Consider the following 21,014-nt stretch of genomic DNA (forward strand, 5'->3'; position numbering starts at 1 on the left):
AAAAGATGATAGCATTTGATCTGAAGGATATTTGGTTACTCTCTCTAGCAGTTTCCATAACCATGCAAAGGCTTCCATCAAAAGATGGTAGATTGGTGCACAAAATGCCTTGTGATATTTAATTATTTCCTTTTAACATTTCTTAGTTCAAATGCTGCCAATGTTATCCTTTTATCTTCTATCCTTCTGTGGTTTAGGGGTGCAGATGGAAGTTTCACCAAAAATGTGTCAGTCAAGTATTTGGATATGCATCTTGCAGAACATACATAACAGTGTTCATGGATAACAAGGACGATGTGTATGGTTAAACAAGGGAATTTATCCATATACATGGTTGTGTCATTAAGAAGTTCACTTAAAGTGGCGAGCTGGCAGAAATGTTAGCACACCAGGCGAAATGCTTAGCGGTATTTTGTCTGCTGTTATGTTCTGAGTTCAAATTCCGCCGAGGTCAACTTTGCCTTTCATCCTTTCGGGATCAATAAATTAAGTACCGGTTATGCACTGGGGTCAATGTAATCAACTTAATCCTTTTGTCTGTCCCCTCTATGTTTAGCTCCTTGTGGGCAATAAAGAAATAAGAAGTTCACTTTTCAATCACAAAGGATTTGGGTTCAGTCCCACTGTGAAAATGTCTTCTACTATAGCCCTGTGTTGATTAAAGCCTTGCAAGTGAAATTGGAAGGCAGAAACTGAAAAGAAGCCTGTTGTGTGTGTGTGTGTGTGTCTGTGCACTTGTGTGCATGTGTGTGCAAAAATGTGTGCACTTGTGTGTTTGTGTGCATATGTGCACAAGCATGTGTACACTTGTGTGTGTGTGTGCACTTGTGTTCTCAAGCATTTATGTGCACTTTTGTGCATGTGTGTGCACTTTTGTGCATGTGTGCTCGTGTGCATGTGTGCACAAGTATATGTGTGCACTTGTGTGTGTATTTTCAGTCTATGTTTCTTGACATTGCAAGCTAATTGTAAACAAACATTACCATCGTACAAGCTGTGCTGTTTGTTTACAATCTGTTTGGAAAATGTGTCCATACTAGGGGAAAATATTATCCTACCTGGGAAAAATTGAGGACTGACAACAGAAGAGCATCTGACCATAAAATATCTGCTTCAGTGAAGTGCATCTGATCCCTACAAGCAATGAAAAGAAGTCACTTGCCTGTACACTCCAACTTCTAATCAACAGATGTGTTTCCTCACTCTAGTTTTTCCACCTCTATTACATTAAGCTTTGCTCCTTGGAGCTGGCTGGCATGTTTCATACCACTTCTACTCAAGCTTAGTCTTGATTCAGTCATCTCTCCTCTACTTATCCTCCATTCTGTGTCAACTCAATTATCCTGGATTGGTATTTTATTTTTCAACTCCAAAATGATGAAAACACAAAGTTGACTTCACTAGGATTTGAACTCAGAGCGCAAAGGGCTGGAACAAATACTGCAAGGTAGTTTACTCAGTGCTTTAATGACTCTGCCAAATCACCACATTAAACTGAACTGGCATAAAGCTTCCTCCCTCAATACTACTCCTGCTCCCAGTCAAAGAGTCTTTGCCTTGCAAATTATTTGGTGAGCCAGCTGGTGCTGGCTCTGTGTAAAAAGCACCTAATATATTATGTAAAGTGATTGGCATTAGGAAGGGCATCCAGCAATAGAAACCATGCCAGAACAGGCAATAAATCTTGGTGCAGTCTTCTGACTTGCCATGTCAAACCATCCAACCTATGCCAACATGAAAAATAGATATTAAATGATGATTATAATGAAAGTACTGAAGTTGATTTAATATTCCTATGACGCATCTCTTTTACTTGTTTCAGTCATGTGACTGTGGCCATGATGGAGCACCACCTTTAGTCGAGCAAATTGACCCCAGGACTTATTCTTTGTAAGCCCAGTACTTATTCTATCGGTCTCTTTCGCCGAACTGCTAAGTTACGGGGACGTAAACACACCAGCATCGATTGTCAAGCGATGTGGGGGGGGGACAAACATATACACACACACACACATATACATATACACGATGGGCTTCTTTCAGTTTCCGTCTATCAAATCCACTCGCAAGGCTTTGGTCGGGCCCAAGGCTATAGTAGAAGACACTTGGCCAAGGAACCACGCAGTGGGACTGAACCCAGAACCATGTGGTTGGTAAGCAAGCTACTTACCACACAGCCACTCCTACGATAGAATTATAATAGATCACGTTCTTGCGGTGTAGGTACCAGATCCTATAATAATATTTAATTGTAGTCTGATGTACCTGTCCTATCCAGGAAATTTATCTCTCATTTGATTACACTCTATACGAACCAGAACTAATAAAGATCTCAGGAGTGAGCAATCCTTTTCTTTCAGCTTGCATGTCTATTTCCTTTTCATCCCTACTTACCATTTTGTTTGCTGCAAAAGTAAAGGTTTTTCTTTTATTTTTAGTTTAGTTTTTTTTTTTTCATCAGCTCTAACAACTCAGATAGAAGGAATTCTATGTGGTTTCTCAATATGCTCTCCACACCAGCCATAATCTCTTTGTATTCACTTTATACCATCTTAAATAAAGAAGGGCACATTTAACAGGATGTTCCCTGCTGAAATGCCTCTGATCATATGGCTCTTTAATCATGGTTAACCTTTGTCTAAACAACAACAACAGGTCTTTTAGGATATGGAAAATTTCAAGAAGCACAGATTTCTATATTGTGTTGGTGTTTCAATGCATTAGTTACTGTTATTGTTCTTGTTGTTTAATCCGAGGTCATTGATTAAGCCATATGTGTATGTATATATTAGGTTGTCAAGAAAGTTCTTGTGGTTCTTAACCTTTAAATTCAGATGGACATATCTCGGCTCAAACAAAACTTTATTAATCGAAATAAACACCCTCAGAATCAACACACTTTTGCCAACGCAAAACAAGTTTATTTATGCTAGTAGCATAAAAATCCTGCGTTCTGGTGGTGAGGAAGTTGTTGAAGGCGTGTTTGGCGTCGGCTTGGTTTTGAAGCATTTCTCACGCAGGAAGTTGTCGAGATGCTTGAAAAAGTGGTAGTCGGTAGGCAAGAGGTCTGGTGAGTATGGCAGGTGAGGCAGAGTTTCGTAGCCCAATTCGTTCAACTTCTGCAGGGTCAGTTGTGCCACATGCCGCCGAGCGTTTTTGTGGAGAAGAATTGGTCCGTTTCTATTGACCAATGCTGGCTGTTGTTATCAAAGTTTCTTATGCATTTCATCCATTTGCTGACAGTACTTCTCTGCCGTAATGGTTTCACCTGGATCCAAAAAGCTGTGATGGATGACACTGGCCGCAGACCACCAAACAGTCACCATGACCTTCCTTTGGTGCAACTTTGGCTAGCTGAACATTGCCAGTTGTCGTAAAGAATCCACTTTTCATCGCAAGTCACAATCCGGTCGAGAAACAGCAAAACAGCATTTTTTTTTGGTTGTTGTTCAATTTGTGCGGCACCCATTTCTCAAGTATTTTTGTTTTTCTAATCTCTTTCAAGTGGTTTGAAATTGTTGCATATGTTACGTCTAATTCAGAAGCAAGCTCTCAAACAGTTGTGCATGGATTGGCTTCGACTAAGGCTCTTAGTTGAACGTTGTCAACATCCGATGGCTGACCACTACACTTATCATCTTCAAGACTCTCATCACCGCTGTACATTCATTAGTGGTTCCTGAGCCAAATGCATCGTTGATATCATGAGCTGTTTCAGCAGCTTTGCGGCCTAGCTTGAACTGGAATAAGAAAATTGTGCAAATTTGCTTTTTGTCCATGATGTATTCAACGTTCTGGAAAAAAATGGCCTAATTATTCAAAAAGACAAAAGAGTAACACAATTAGATAGAGCGAAAAACAGGCTTTCAAATGATATATAAAGTCAAAGTAACGATAATTAATTTGAAAATACATCATTTAAAACCAAAATTAAAAATTCCACAAGAACTTTCTTGACAGCCTACTATATATAAAATCCAAGCTCTGTCCATGTGAACCATATCTGCATTTTCACATTAATCAAATGAGATATACAGAGCATTTGAAATTTCTGGTGAATTCTATTTGCAGAGTAATTGCATTATATATACAGGGTGACCCAGAAGTCATGCACCATTCTGGTTTTCATTTAAAATAATTATAGCATTTTATTTTATTATATTTTCTTCGGCATGTTTTATTGAGGGTGCTCAATTTGAGCATTTGTTACGATTAATTTCAATAAAGGGCTTTTGAAATCAATATGGGTGTATTCTTTTAAAAGACCATGGTGGCGCGCAACGTCTGGAAAACCCTGTATATATCAAAACTGCTGTTTTGATGTATACATATATTTGTTCTTATGCAGCTTATCTAGGGCAACATTAATTATTCAAGTATTAATTTTAGGGAGATTTTATTGCTATTTCTAGCAGATTGAGTAACCACAGAAGTTTCTTTGTTGGTTCAGATCCAGTGTTATTGCTATTGTTGTTTAACCCCAGGTAGCCCTGATGAAAAACCTTCCAATAATGATAATCCTATCTTGGTTATGTTTTCTCACACAGTTTATTGAAGACTTCATCAATGATTTGAGGGAGACTCAACCTTTTATTTTTAGCAGCTCCACTCACCGTGTAGAGCTTCTCTTGGATCAAATGCATGTTTAGCCCCAAATCAATTCCTACTGAGCTGACCTAAATCTCAAAACCATCCTAGCAATAACCATCCTGTTTTGCTTGTTTGTTTTTTCTCTAGGCACAGCATATCTAGAACTACATGATTCTGTGTGTTCTTTACATACTTTTAAGATAGTAGGATATGATTTGAAGATTTGGCTGCTCTTTTAGCAGATCAATCAGCTATGTAGAGAGTGAATCATCAGTTCAGGGCTTTATTTATTGTCGTAGAGATACCAGCCAAATCTCCCTCAAATCATGTGAAGTCTAGTTTTGGAAAAATTCACTGGAAGCGGTCAGCAGCCTTGCACAGAGTTTGGTTATTGGTATTGCAGTGGCTCTGCTGCTTATGTTTTTAACATTTGTTCAGGTCAATTGGAAATGTTATTGATTATATAATGTATACTAGTTTATATAATGTATACCTATCATACAACAGGTAATTTTGAAACTATATTTTTATCACCATAGGCAATATCAGAAAATATGGTATACATACAATATTTACAAGTATAATTTAACTTTTATGAAGTTTCTTGGTGCTTAAACAAAATGATGAAATGAATACTAATTTCCAAAAGAAAAAATATGCATTACCTTCAAATTAAATAAAATTAATCTCTCATTTGTAATTTTGCAATAAATGTTATTTTGCTTAAATTTTATCAAAATATTCACAAGCTACTCATAAAAAAATCTATCTCTTCAAAGTTTCATAAAAAAAAAATGTATTTTTTTGGAAGTTATAAATACTCGTTCTGTACTTCTTATGCTAACACTCTTTGTACTTCTCTTTGAATCTCGCCTCCTTCCCCCTCCTCTCTCGATATGAGGTAAAGTGAGACTGGAGAAATCAACCACCAACATTTATATCGACTGTTATTAAGTAGAGTTAGTATTGTAGTTATAGTACAGCAGTTCTTAAGTTTGAATGGTTGTGCTCCATCGGTGGTGGGACATTGTGAAGTCACAAGACGGAGGTAAATGCCAATGAGTAGCTATGGAGGATGCTGGATGTACAGAGGTGGAGTCATAATTCTGGGTTTCTTTTAAAAAAATATTTAAACCACATACATTACTTATATCTCAAATACAAATACACTTCCCTGAATACTGCCCTCCCCCAATATTTGTTGGGATTAGAATATAAGTAGGACATTATGTTACCAATGAGTTGCAATTTGACTGATGATGTGCCAAGGTCCCACCTAATTTCATTACATACATGTCCTTCTCTTCTTTAATAATTCTCATATGTCTTATATTGGAGGGTGCTACTCCATAAAAATATATAAAAAGAGGCACATACTACATGGGACAGTATAAGAAATATGGATTATAAACCACTGCACATAAGAAAATGTATTTATTGGCATAACTGTTTCATTACCATTGCAGGCTGAATAGACTAAACCTTTGAAATGATAATCATATATAGACACACAAACATACAATACTGAATCTCTCTCTCTCTCTCTCTTTCCCTCCCCTCCTCTCTCTCTCTTCTGTTTGATTAAAATAATCTGGTGATTTTTCTGTTTTGTTTTGCAAACTCTGCAAAGGAAGCATTTGTAAAACATCATTCGTTGAAAGGGGGTGCAGAGCTACAAAAGAACATGGAAGCATTGTTCGTGTATGATAACAACACATTTGGATATTTGTGGGTCGATGGACATGTACAGGGTGCAGCCAAAAAAACCATCTCCCCTTCTCCATTATTGATAAATGTTTCAACTGCAAATAGATGGTATGCATCAATCCAGACCACAGTGGTCAATGTAAAAAAGAAAAAAGAGAAACAGTAAAGCCTTAGGTGAGATGGCAGAAACGTTAGTACACTGGGCAAAATGCTTAGCAGTATTTCGTCTGCTGCTACGCTCTGAGTTCAAATTCCGCCGAGGTCAACTTTGCCTTTCATCCTTTCGGGGTCGATTGAATAAGTACCAGTTACGCACTGGGGTCGATATAATCGACTTAATCCATTTGTCTGTCCTTGTTTGTCCTCTCTGTGGGTAGTCCCTTGTGTGTAGTAAAGAAATAAGAAATAGTAAAACCTTAGTTACATGAAGACACCATTACCATCTGCCCACTTTCCTTACTTCACTAACAGCAGGATGCTGTAGAGAAAGCTAGGGAAGGTTTTTTTTCTGCCAAGCCCTATATTTGTAATGGCTTCATGTATATATCGATGAACTGTGGTAATAATCTTTATTTTTCCTGTCTCTAAATCATGTGGTTGATCTGTGGGTACCTCAAACAAAAGACCATATAATGGTGTGTTTTAACTTTGGGATGACATCTGATTTGATTTAACTGTCTTTACTTCTAATCTTCAGCGGTTTTCCGAGGAAAGTAACCTGGATAAAGTGCGTTTTGAAGAATGTGCCCACTATCTGGAGATCTACGGGACATATACTAATGTGGTGGACTTTTACCGAAGAAATGGTCACTGGTTCCGAGCTATCCAATTCATTCTTGACCATGTAAGTTCCTCTCATTAACTTCTAAAAATTACAGTTGATACCAAGTTTTAATTGGTCGAAATGATTTGATTTGATTTGAAGTGATTGACTTTTTCTTTTCCTGTTGATGTTTTGAAATAAGAAGGATGTTAATAAAAAATATTTTATAAATCATAGCCTTTGCCAATAATTTTGTTTTAAAAAAAATTACATGAAATGATATCAAAAGATGTGTTTGTCTGTATGTGTAAGATATCTGTTTCATTACTCTAGCAGGATTGGGTAGACCAAATCCTTGTTATGGTAATCAGATATAAACAAACACAATGCATATGTGATACAAACACACATACACAGACACGCACGCACACACTACCACCAAACTCAGAAACAAAGAAACAATAAATAGATGCTACAACACATTGCTCAGTGTTGTTTTGTATTATTTTCTGTTGCAGCAAAGTAGTCCGGAGGTGTTTGAAGAAAGTTTGCTGATTCCTGCCCTGAAGTCTGGCAACCTGCGTACCTTGCTTGACAAGATGCTCGTCATAGACACATCCCTGGAGAAATGGAATGTTTATTTTACCAGTGCCTGTCGCTATCTTCTGAACCATAAGCTATATCATGTCCTTTATGAAGTTCAGCTTTTCATGAAGGTTTGTATATAATATATATATAATACACACACACAAATCATCCCCATCATCATTTAATGTCTGTTTTCCCATACTGACATGGGTTAGACAGTTTTACAGGCTCACTGCCTTCTGTCCTGGCAGTCATCACCTACTCTCTCCCACCTTCCCTCCATCTGATGTATCATCATCTACCTCTCCACCCATGTCCAACATTCACTCCTTATCCAATCTCTACATTCATCACCTTTTCCCTACCTTCCCTCCATATATTTATCATCAACCACTCCTCACCTCTTATCTATTCTCCATTTTTAGCCATCATTCACTCTCCCCATACATTCTTACAATCTTTACCCACACCCATTCTGTATTCTTCTGTCCCCAATTATTGAAAATATCTTGAGGGTCCACCCTGACACATCATCACCATTATTTTATCTCTCTCTCTTTCTGGTTCCTCCCTGGCTATTCCCACCCACTCTTCTGTAGTGTGATTAGCCTTGTTGTTCCTCTACAGCAAGAAACCTATTTGGTTCTGACTCTTTCTTTCTTACTTAAACTTCTCATCTCCTAGCATGAAACCATCTTTCTCTTCTGTATCCCCGTTTAGTTGAAGAGATGTTGATGTTTCACTTATTATATAAGTGGTACCTATAATGACATTTTGATCAGTCACTCTGCAGTTTCCAAGAATGGTGGAGTATAAAAATTTCTTACCTAGTAACAAAGATTATCCAGTCTTAAAATTCTACCTCAGATAACTCCTTGTCTAACCATATTGGCAAGGAAAAGTAGGTACTATGTAAAGTGGTTGGCATTAGGAAGGGCATTCAACTGTAAAAACCATTCTAAAATAGTGGTCTTGGTGCTGTCCTCTGGTTTGCCAGCTCCTGTGAAACCATCCAACCCATGCCAGCATGGAAGACAGACATTAAATGATGATATATATATATATATATATATATATATGAAAATGTATAAACAAACAACTTAACATATACTGAATGTAAAAATAAACAGAAGTCAAACAGAAAGTCCATAATTCTTCATCAACCAATGGTACTCTTCAGTTTCACACCTTTAACTATAAGACTGAATGCTTCCCAATCGGCAGTGCCCACAAAAGAAAGTTTTCTTGCATAGAGTTAGGGACAAGAGCTAACAAAATGAAACAAAAAAAAGCAAAATGACATAAAGTGTGATTTAGGACAGTGGATTGTATATCTCACTAAAGCAAGACACCTATGTTTGTCCTTCTATCATACTTTAACCCTGCAACAGCTGACATAAAGCCACCTTCCATCCCACCTGTCAAATACTTAACCAAGGCGGCTTTCTTTTCCTTTTCTTGTCTTCATTGTCCTCTAAGTTACCTGACAACTTCAGTGACATAAAAAAACACCCAGTCCATATGGCAGAGTGATTGGCATTAGGAAGGGCATTTAACCATAGAAACCATGCCAAAGCTGACATCAGAGCACATCAAGATCTGGTAGGGCTCACCAAGTTTTGTCAAGCCATCCAACCCATGCCAGCATGGAAAACAAGCGTTAATTGATTATGAAAATGATGATATAAATATATATATATAGATGTATGACTTTATTTTATTTTTGCAGGATTTCATTCGAGCTTCAATGACATGTACTCGATACTTCTACTTAGGATCTGGACAGAGTTATGGAGACTTGGCTTCAGGTATAAATTGCCTCTATGAAGCTGAGAAGCACCTGCACTCTTATCTTGAACCGTCCCAATGGGGAAATGTGCCAAAACCACATTTCTTGGCCAGTCTATCCCCTGGTGCTACACCACAAAAGAGTTCATCATTGATGTCCACTGAGATGGAAGAGACGGCTGTTCGACTGATCAAAGTACCGTCCGAAGTGCAAAAGTAAGTGACCATCACTCCAGATCCTTTTCCATGATCAATATTTTGCCATATGATGAGTAACATTCTGGTTTATAAAATAACTAACAGTATCGCCCGGTGTTGCTTGGGTTTGTTTCGACCCTTTAGAATTGGAATTTTTGAAAAGTAAAAATTTTGCATTATGTAGCTTGTTATTCTCTTTAAGTGAACATTTTTCTGGTTGAAATACACTGAAAAAATGGTGACACAGCAGTCAAATAAATCGTAAAAAATAAGGATTTTCATGGAAAAAAAGCACCTTTTTGATTTTAACATGGTCCAATTTGAATTTTTTCTTCTACGGAATGAAGAGCAAGCCATCTACCATACTCTCAATTTTGGTCGACTTGTGCTGCAGGGTCTCGGAGGAGATAGTGTTAGTTGAAGGCTACCAAACCTGCCACACACAGACAACTTCAGCTTTATATATATAGATATTAGGAATGCAGAAGGTTTTAATAAAGCAAGTAACTTCATTATTAAATTGATGTTTGGATTATATTAATTGAAAGTTTCTTTCATGAAATTTTGTGAGCAACATTGAATTTAAACAAAATACTTTAATCCTTTTACTGCTAAATCAGATACATTCAATCAAGATTCCATTACACAGATGTTAGTTTTTTTTAAGAAGTTTTCTTCCCAACTACATGGATTTGGGTTCAGTCCCACTGGGTGGCAGTTTGGGCTTGCGTCTTCTACCATAGCCCTTGGCTGATCAAACCTAGTGAATGGATTTGGTAGATGGAAACTGAAAGAAGCCCATCATATATGGGTGTTAGTATCTGTTTTGACATCATGTGAGGTTGTAAACGAGTGTCACCACCATACAAGCATTGTCCATCATCCCTAATCTTCTGGGAAAATATGTCAGGCCATGGGAAAGGATTACCTTACTTGGAAATATGTAAGGATTGGTGATGGGAAGGGCATCCAACCTTAAAAATCCTGTCTCAACAAATTCCATCTGCCCCATGCAAGCATGAAAAAGTGCTGTTAAAACGATGATGATCTTAAAACAAAAGCTACTTGTGCCACTGAAAGTAATGTTGGGTCGCCAACAAAAGTCCATGTTTTCATGGGGCTTGCCAAGAATATATCCATCTGGCTAAGCCCCTCCCTCTTTTGGCCTAATAATTGCTGATGGAAATAAGAAATGGTGTTTGGTAAATTTATATAGATCTCAACTATGAAGTGAATCTACATCACAGATTGGATTCTTAGAAGTTTACCACACACACACAGACACACACATACACACACACACATACACACACATACACACACACACACACACACACACATACACACACACACACATATACACAAGATAAGCTTCAGCACAGTTTCTTATTTCTTTATTGCCCACAAGGAGCTAAACATAGAGGGAACAAACAAGGACAAACAAGGGGATTAAGTCGATTACATTACCTCCAGTACGTAACTGGTACTTAATTTATCGATCCCGAAAAGATGAAAAGCAAAGTCGACCTAAGTGGAATTTGAACTCAGAACGTAACGGCAGATGAAATACCGCTAACGTTTCTGCCAGCTCGCCACCTTCAACACAGTTTCCGTCTATCAAATCTACTCACAAGGCATTGTTCAATACAGGGCTCTAGTAGAAGACACTTGCCCAAGGTGCAGCACAAAGGGACTGAACCTGAGACCACATGGTTGCAATGCGAATTTCTTCACTACACGGCCTTACCTGTGCCTATGCTATATCTGCACCTAAATATTTTTTTTAAACCTATTATAATTTTTTTATTTTTGTCTTTCTTTCATTGCAGGCAAATTCTTCGAATCAGATTGCAAATTGAAGTGACCAAGTTCTTGGAAGCCTGTCTGAACAAAGCTGATAATTCTGCTGCCAATGTTGCTGCCAGCTACTTGGCATCCCACAAATATGGGGCACCAACACTTTTTGGAAATGCTCAGATCCGCATGGACTTGGTCACAATGGTAAGGCAACAGAAACAAAAATCTTTTCTTCATTTGTTTCAGATTTGGTTTTTCACTCCAAATTTTATTTTGCCAGAATAGCTTATAAAATTTGGGTGTGTGTATGTGTGTGTCTTCTTCAATTTTTTGACCACTTAGATTCTAGGAAATGTTATGATATGCAAATTTTTTCACCATCATCATCATCGTTTAACGTCCGTTTTCCATGCTAGCATGGGTTGGATGGTTCGACCAAGGTCTGGGAAGCCAGGAGGCTGCACCAGGCTCCAGTCTGATCTGGCAGTGTTTCTACAGCTGGATGCCCTTCCTAACGCCAACCACTCTGTGAGTGTAGTGGGTGCTTTTTACGTGCCACTAGCACAGGTGCCAGGGGAGGCTGGCAGCGACCACGATCAGATGGTGCTTTTTACATGCCACCGGCACAGAAGCCAGTGAAAGCACCACTGGCATCGGCCACGTTCAGATCACTGAGACAAAAAAGAAAATAAATAAAATAAACCACGTATCCACTGAATTTATTTCATGCAGATATGAAAATACTGAGAAACTTGTGTCATTCATTATAAATTGAGGTACAGCTGTGTTGTTACATGTGAAGTCTGCTTTGAAACCCTATGATTTTTGGGTTCAGTCCTACTGCAAGGAATTGTGGATGAATTTGATAGGTGGAAACCATACAAAGCCTTTGTTTGTGTGTGTGTCTGTCTATCTGTCTATCATGTGATCAACTAGACTATCAGATGCTGTTATACATTGCTAGGCTTCTTTAAAACATGTTGGTAATTAATGAAGCTATCCTCCCAGATGTTTACAGCCACAAATTATCAATCATCTGGACTGTCTTGATCATTCATTAGCTGATTTTCTGTTACATCCCACCCCTCCCATCACTTACACATAATTAATGGTTAGCCAACAAAGGTTAGGAAGCATTTATGTGGTTACTTGACTCGCGAGAAAAGAAATGACCAAATCTTCCTCAAATAACACCCTATGACTTCTTAAAAGAAAGACATACTCTTTTACTCTTTTCAGTCACTTGACTGTGGCCATGTTGGAGCACCACCTTTAGTTGAGCAAATCGACTCCAAGACTCGTTCTTTATAAGCCTAGTACTTATTCTATCAGTCTCTTTTGCTGAACCGCTAAGTTATGGGGACATAAACATGCCAGCATTGGTTGTCAAGCGATGTTGGGGAGACAAGCACGGACACACAAACAAACACACACACACATATATATATATGCATATACATATATTCGATGGGCTTCTTTCAGTTTCCGTCTACCAAATCCACTCACAAGGCTTTGGTCGGCCCGAGGCTATAGTAGAAGACACTTGCCCAAGGTGCCACGCAGTGGGACTGAACCTGGAACCATGTGGTTGGTAAGCAAGCTACTTACCACACAGCCACTCCTGCGTCAATTGAATAATGTAGTACTAGGTACACTGTCCAAAAAAATTTTTTTTAATAAAAAATTGTTTATAACTGGTATGATTATAGAACTGGTGGTTATAGAACTAGCAGAATTGTTAGCATGCTGGGCAAAAGGCTTAGCAGTGTTTCGTCTGTTGATACATTCCGAGTTCAAATTCTACCAAGGTCAATTTTTGCCTCTCATCCTTTATGTCTGTCTGTGTCATCCCTCAGGATGTTCCAAGACTATTTCCACATGTTTTCCCCACTCATCTCAATTTTCCATAATGGTCCTCAGCACCTGTACCTCTTCCATACCAGTATCCACCCCACAAGTTATCAATATGGGTCATCTTCCTCCTTCCTCTCCTGGTTCTTCTTTCTGTTGGCTGCAAGAGCACAACCTTGTTAGCAATTTCATCGGTATGTCTGATGCAGCATCCAGTAAGCTTCATCCTTCTATGCTGTATCTTCAATGTTACTTTTGGTAATCCCTGGTATAAGTTAGCATTTATTGTATGACTCTTCCAGGAGACATTAAGTACCATTCTAAGCATCCTCATATAACAACCATCCAACTGCTTCTTCCATGCTTTAGTGAGCATCCATGTTTCATCCCTGTATAGAAGAACAGACTCCACTGTTGCCATAAACAACATCACTTTCAATTTCCTTGCTCACTTTGAACTCCATACCTTTCTCAATTTCTGGATCGATAAAATAAATACCAGTTGAGTACTGAGGTTGATGTAATCAACTTAAACCTCCCTCAAAATTGCTGGCTTTGTGCCAAAATTTGAAACCAATATTAAAACATTTTATTTTGAATTTTAATTCTTCATTAGAATTTAGTTTAACCCTTTAGTATTTAAACCGGCCATATCCGGCCAAAATATTTAATCTGTTTTATGTTCAAACTGACCAGATCCAGGCTCTCACACCTACCCTACAATGTTATTCTACATTAAGTAATTACACCATCAAGATCTTGAAGATATGAGATAATGCATGATTAATTCAAATCAATGGGAATCAATAAGCATTATGTTTGATAGAAAAATCTGAACACTAAAGGGTTAAAGTTAAAATATCCAGTAAATTTGTTTTTCTCTGAACTCTGTGTTGTTGTTAAATGGTTTTTACCAATATCTTAAACTTTTTTGATCTTTTTTCCACCAGATATTGCTGAGCTGTGATGGTTCAGAGGAAGACCGAAAAGAAGGTTATGACATAGTATTGAGAATAATCAAGGTTTGTGTACTTCTTTTTTGCAAGTGTCATCATCAGTGTCAACATCATCATTGTCATCATTAAAAAAAAAAAGTCACCCTTTTCAAGCCTAGCCTAGCCCGGCCCATGGGCCCGGTTTCTGTGGCGTATGTGTTTCCCCCAACTGGACGGGACGCCAGTCTATCGCAGTGTTACTCAAGAAACAGGAAGAGAGAGTGAGAGAAAGTTGTGGTGAAAGAGTACAACAGGGGTCACCACCACCCCCTGCCGGAGCCTCGTGGAGCTTTTAGGTGTTATCGCTCAATAAACACACACAATGCCTGGCCTGGGAATCGAAACTGTGATCCTCCGAACGCGAGTCCACTGCCCTAACAACTAGGCCATTGCGCTTCCACCATTGTCATCATTATTTAACGTTTATGTTCCAAGTGCTCATGCAGTGACATGTAGAAGTGCCCATGCAGTAGCATCACATAAAAGCACTCATGCAGTACTACGTAAAAGCGCCCATGCAATGCCATGTAAATGTGCCTGTGTGGTGCTACATAAAACCACCCAGCACACTCTATCAGATGGTTGGCATTAGGAAGGGCATCCAGCCATAGAAACCTTGGCAAATCAGACTGGAGTCTGGTGCAGCTCCCCCAGCTTGCCAGCTCTCGTCACACCATCCAATCCATGCTAGCATGGACAATGGACGTTAAATGGTGATGATGATGATGATGATGTTCCAAGCTGGCATGGGTTGGATGGTTTGAGACAGGATTCGTTAAGTCCAGAAACTGCCTCATGTTCCATTGTCTACTTTGGCATGGTTTCTACAGCTGGATGCTTTTCCTGATGCCAACATGCCCTCCTTGCCACCTGTGTGCATGTGAATGTGTTTGTGTGTTGTTGTTGTTCTTTAGCACCTGGTCAGCCCCAACTGAGCAAATTCATGAACAAAGGCGGTGCTCTAACATGGTCACAGTCAAATGACTGAAACAAGTAAAAGAATAGGTTTTTCACCTATAGTCATTTTGTACTTTTATTTGTTTGTATTTTGCTTATTCTCCATGGTCTTTTACTTATCTTACTTTTTTTCTCTTTTTTAAGTTATTTTCCTCACTTTTCTTTCTCTTCTTATTTTCTACAGGAATACAGGTTGGACAAGAAGACAACCTTCTGCCATGTCGGTCGAGGCCTAGTCAAGCTTCATCGCTACAATGACATCAAGTTCTTAGTCAACTGGATCGCTGCCAATAAACTAGGAGACAGCAGGATGTGTGATGCTGTCATTGATGCTTGCTTGATAGGCATTGCAGACAAGAGGCACACGTTTACTGAGGTAATAAGGATTTTTATTTATACTAAGTACAAGGTAAATTTTTTGTTGGGAAGAAAGCATTGTCATTCAGATATGACTAAATATATTGATTGATTTGTGGAGGTGCAATGGCCCAGTGGTTAGGGCAGTGGATCGCAGTTTCAATTCCCAGACTGGGCGTTGTGAGTATTTACTGAGCGAAAACAACCTAAAGTTCCATTAGGCTCTGGCAGGGGGGGGTGGCGATCTCTACTGTACTCTTTTGCCACAACTTTCTCTCACTCTTTCTTCTGTTGGCCTGCTTGCTTAGCCAGCGGGGTGGCGTCATTTGAAGGCTAAAACAATGCGAAGCGCTTTGTGACCAGCGACGTGTAGCAACATCTGATAGCCTGGTTGATCACAGTGATATTGATTGATTTAAAGGTGGGGTTCTGGCAGAATCATTAGCACACTGAGCAAAATGCCTTGTGGCATTTCATCTGTCTTTACATTCTGAGTTCAAATGCTACTGGTGTTGACCTTGCCATTCATCCGTTCAGGGTTGATAAAATAAGTACAAGTTGTGCACTGGGGTCACTCCAATCGACTTAACTCCTACCTCCAAAATTGCAGGCCTTGTGCCAAAATTTGAAACCAATATATTGACTGATTCAATTAAGCCCTTTGCTCCCTATGGAACATAGACCATTAATATTGTTCTCTACTCTGGCTGTATTTTTCGGTGGAATTTGAACTCAGAACATAAAGACAGAAGAAATACTGCTCAGCATTTCGCCCGGCATGCTAATGTTTCTGCCAGCTTGCTGCCTTTTTTTTTTAATCTTAGAAACAATCACCATCATCATCATCATCATCATCATTATTATTATTATTATTATTATTATTATGTTTGTTTGTTTTGCTTTGCAAATGATAATGATAATGATTACATCAAAAGCAACATATTTTATTTTTAGATGCAACTGAAGGAGTCTGGAAGTCTTATTGACTATATCAAAGCTGATTCTAATAAAGTAAGTAATTTTCTTTCTGTAATTCTCTCTATCTCTCTCTTTCTCCTCCTCCACTTCCTCTCTCTCTCTCTCTTCTTCCTCTCTGCATCTCTTTTTCTTTCTATCTACCTGTCTGTCTATCTCTATCTGTGTGTGTGTGCAAGTGTACATGCATCTGTTATAAAATCTTGAGTTTTGTCCAAGAAGGTTGTAACTCAAAAAGTACTCAGTACATTATAGATGCAGAGTCAATATTTCTTTTATTGACCAGTTGATGCCTGTGCATGATGACCCCCACCCAGTGAGCAACCTTCACAGCATTATGAACCGATGTGACCCTGCTTCTATCACCCTCCTCTTTTGATCATTAATTTTGACTATTTCATATGTGTTCCATCTCAAGACTTTTATAAAATCTTGGCTCTCTATGTAAACAGTTTTTAAATCTTTGGGTCTTTAAATCAAAGGCTGCTCTATTTTAGGGCCTATAGACACATCTAGAAATAAAACACCTGAGGATGATCAGTGATCAAAATGATGGAAAAGTAGTTTAGATAGGCGCAGGAGTGGCTGTGTGGTAAGTAGCTTGCTTACCAACCACATGGTTCCGGGTCCATTTCCACAGCATGCCAAGTGTCTTCTGCTATAGCCACGGGCCGACCAAAGCCTTGTGAGTGGATTTGGTAGACGGAAACTGAAAGAAGCCTGTTGTATATATGTATATATATAAGCGAACTTCTTCACCACACAACCACACTTGTGCTTAATTAATCTTTGAATTAACCTCACATTTTGTACTGTTTCTGTTCCAGATCAATGCGTATATCCTGTTGGGGAAACTGAAGACTGCATATCTTTTGGCTGTGAAAAGCAACAACACTGAAGAAATTCGCCGTATCGGACGAGAAGCCAGTCGAGTGGGCCAGATGTCTGTGAAAAATATCTGTGATCGTTATCTGCTTCAACAGAAACCTTAACTCAACTAAACATTAGGGTGTGTTTTGTTTGTTTTGAATTATGTTTTTTCACTGTGTAAGTATGCTTTTTCTTTTATTTTTAATGTGTGGGTTTTTTTATCATAGTTTTTCAAACAAGGATTTAGTAATTGAGTTAAGTAAGTAAATAAAATTGTTTAGTGATTAAATAATTCAGAGATATCATTGGCATTAAAAAAAAAGCAAGTTATGTTATCATCATCATCATCATTGTCATCATCATTTGTAATTTTACATTTACATTTTTCCATGCTGACATATGCTGCACAGACTCCTTCAGGCAGTTATCTATGGCTGCATGCTATTCCTGATACCAGCTCTTACTTGTTTTCAAGGAAATACTTTATTCCACACAATTGCATGTTGAATTAGTCAAGCCACCAGAATTTTTGCTTATGCAGGACATAAACATCATCACAGACTTCTGCCTACATGGTGTCAATGCTAAATACATAAAGACAAACAGATATGCATGCACACACACACACAAAATTACAAATTAATTAATATAATGAGTTGTCCTCAAACTAGAGATTTGGTCCAAATACCTGTTATATAGTGGAGTCAATTAAAGGTATCCAAAGCCAGGTGGTGTTAAACTAGGTGCTGTATTAAGTTGATTATTCATCTTTTGTTTCAGTCATTGGACTGTAGCCATGCTGGGGCCTACCTTATAAGGTTTTAGTCAAACAGATTGACGCTTACTCAAATATTCAGGCTTTAACCCTTTCGATACCAACCCGGCTGAAACCGCCTTTCACTTTTGTAGTACAAATGTCTTGTTTTCAAAAGTTCTGATAAAATCTGCCACCAAACCTTAGTCGTAATTTATGTTCCTAACACTAGGTTAATGATAACCAAGTTATTTTACTAAATTCATTGTTATATTTAAAGTAATTGAAAGAACTACAGGGGAAATCTCAAAATAAATACGGTAACGAAAGGGCTAAAAGTAAAACTGAAGTGATTGTGAATTGAATATCATAACCAGAGGGCTATGCTTGCTCCCTCACATATATTCATGGCCTTATACCTGGGCACCCTTTTGCTTTTTGTTTTAGTTTTTCCTGTTTTTTAATACATTTTCCCCTTATTTCTTTTCAGTCTCTGCCACCGCATTAAGATAACAACTGATAGCCTGCCCATTCAAGCTGCCACAGGAGTAAGATTGGATATATATCACTGATCAAATTCAAAGCCCAGCAATACATACATGCATACACATGCACATTCATACACACACACACACACACTCACACATACGTGTGGATGTTTCTTTTTTCATTTTGTCTTATGCAAAAAGAATTATTTCAGTTTCATTTATTAAAATGATTATTCTATTAACTGCTAGAATGTATATATCTAATGTCTGCTTTCAAATGAAATTGAAAAGAAAAACAATAATATATAAATTTAAAGAATATTTATAACTGTGCGTGTGTTTGTGTGTGTGTGTATGTGTGTATGCACATACAAATGCATATATAATTTTACATGAATATTTTGGAAAAATTTGGGAACGGGGATAAATTTTGCAATGGAGACAGTGAGTGACAGAATCAAAAGAGCGTCAGAGTAAATGCCTTATGGTAATTAGTTGCATCTCTTTATGTCCTCTCACTAAATCTCTCTGGGTGGTTCTACTACCAAAAGTAAATTGTTAGCAAGACCAAGTCTGGGATTTCTATTTGGTTTGGTGTAGGAAAGAGGCATGTCTGTTATCAAAGTTAATGTGTTAGCAAGACTCAGTGTGGCCAAATTGAATTAATAATGTTGTCTTTATATCAGCCAGACTTAGCCAGTTTGAATATGAAAGATCAAAACTTCACAAATATGAAATGAAATGAAAAGAAAGAAAGAAAGATTGACTATTACCATTTTCTTTTTCATTTTCATCTTGCTATTTTTATATCTGAAATAATTTAAGTATTAATTTTTGGTTGCTTGATTTTTATTTTTTTATCCAAGAAAGAAATTATTTCCTGAAAATTATAAAATAATTGTGATGTTAAAGTAACCAAAAAGAAATTTGAAAAACAAAAAAAAATAATAGAAAAAAAAAGGATTTTGAATAAAAATGTAAAAGGAAAATTAATCACAATTCTAGTAATATAACAAAAGAAAAATGTTGTGATCAATGCTTAAGTTTTATGAAGAAGTCTACAAAGAAAATTTCAAAGAATTAATACTAAGTTCTTTGGTTTAATATTTCAGTGCATCAACTCCATACAGTTAGAGATTCTGTATAGCACTGAAGGTTATCTTTGAATTATTTTTGAAAATTCTATATTATTCAAAACATTATTGGTTATCTTACAAAAGCTTATTAATGTTGGAAGCCAGATACAAACTATGTAAGGGGGCTGTGGTGACCCTACATTATTGCAAATCTTAAAAAGAAAAAGGTAAATGAAAGGTGATATTTATATGCAACACAGTAACCAAGTTGTAAAAGTTTATTTCATGAAGATAACCATTTCTGTCTCCTATGCTGCTACGATAATGAACTGAAGAATTAAGACATATTTATAAAATGATGATGATGATGATGATAACGATTTGTTCTATTACTCAAGTCTTTGGAACTCTCACTGAAAGATTTTGGTATTCACAGAGCGATACAAGGAAAGATGTGTGTGTATATATATATATATGTATTTATGTATACATACATGCATACACACACACACATTAGCTATGGTTCTTTTCCCCCTCTCCCTGCTGCCTATTACAAGTCTGTATGAACATTGGAGGATGTTTTACTCGATACTGCAGGCTGACATGACATCTATAGTATTCCTGTTACCTGACACAGATGAAGAGTACGTCCTCATAATTTATGAATATCTTATGATAATTTAAATCATGATAATTTATACCAATTTTGTAAGTAAGTGCTTTCGGAAATGAAGTTGGAGGGCAGCAACAGAGTTAAATGTTTTGGTCACAGAGCACAGTATAATGCTGTTTACTTCACAAAAATTACTGTGCGTGTATGTGTGTATATATATATATGTAAGTATTTATTATATGTGTATATATATATGTAAGTATTTATTATATGTGTGTATATGTATTATATGTATCTATGTATCTGTATATATAATATACATATATATATATACATAATATTTATATATACATACATACATATGTATAGATATATAATATCGGTATGTTCTCAGAATTTGGTGATTTGGTATTGTTCATAGTAAATGAAAAAAAGTATAATGAATGGAGCAAATTATTTTTTTGTTATAAATGTAAAAGAAACAATGGCGAATTTGATTGAAATGACGAAAAGAAAAGAGGAAAATGTGAAGAGACATTTCCTTGGGTTTGATTATTTTTGAAAAAGTATTAAAAGGAAAAAAATTGTAAAATCCTTCATTTCTATGAAATGATAAACTGAATAGATTTTTTTTCTTCTCATAATCA

The 21,014-nt window shown here is 37.3% G+C and overlaps 1 protein-coding gene across 3 annotated transcripts in view; it reads left to right on the top strand.

The window, feature by feature from the left end:
* LOC115217108 (zinc finger FYVE domain-containing protein 26-like) overlaps positions 1-18,868 on the top strand; it is a 108,877-nt gene extending 90,009 nt beyond the window's left edge. For 2 of the 3 annotated variants that reach the window (XR_005001249.1, XR_005001250.1), the window contains 9 exons: positions 6,995-7,141; positions 7,579-7,776; positions 9,378-9,652; positions 11,464-11,635; positions 14,233-14,304; positions 15,419-15,610; positions 16,546-16,602; positions 17,394-17,613; positions 18,681-18,868. Coding sequence is in view for 1 of the 3 variants with exons in the window: in XM_036507363.1 (XP_036363256.1) it covers positions 6,995-7,141; positions 7,579-7,776; positions 9,378-9,652; positions 11,464-11,635; positions 14,233-14,304; positions 15,419-15,610; positions 16,546-16,602; positions 17,394-17,558 (1,278 nt within the window). In the remaining 2 variants the exon portion in view is untranslated. The remainder of the gene's footprint in view (positions 1-6,994; positions 7,142-7,578; positions 7,777-9,377; positions 9,653-11,463; positions 11,636-14,232; positions 14,305-15,418; positions 15,611-16,545; positions 16,603-17,393; positions 17,614-18,680) is intronic. The other variant, XM_036507363.1, reaches the window with a different exon arrangement.
* Positions 18,869-21,014: the final 2,146 nt, after the last annotated feature.

The sequence above is a fragment of the Octopus sinensis genome, linkage group LG11, assembly GCF_006345805.1.
Source record: "Octopus sinensis linkage group LG11, ASM634580v1, whole genome shotgun sequence".
Taxonomy (NCBI): domain Eukaryota; kingdom Metazoa; phylum Mollusca; class Cephalopoda; order Octopoda; family Octopodidae; genus Octopus; species Octopus sinensis.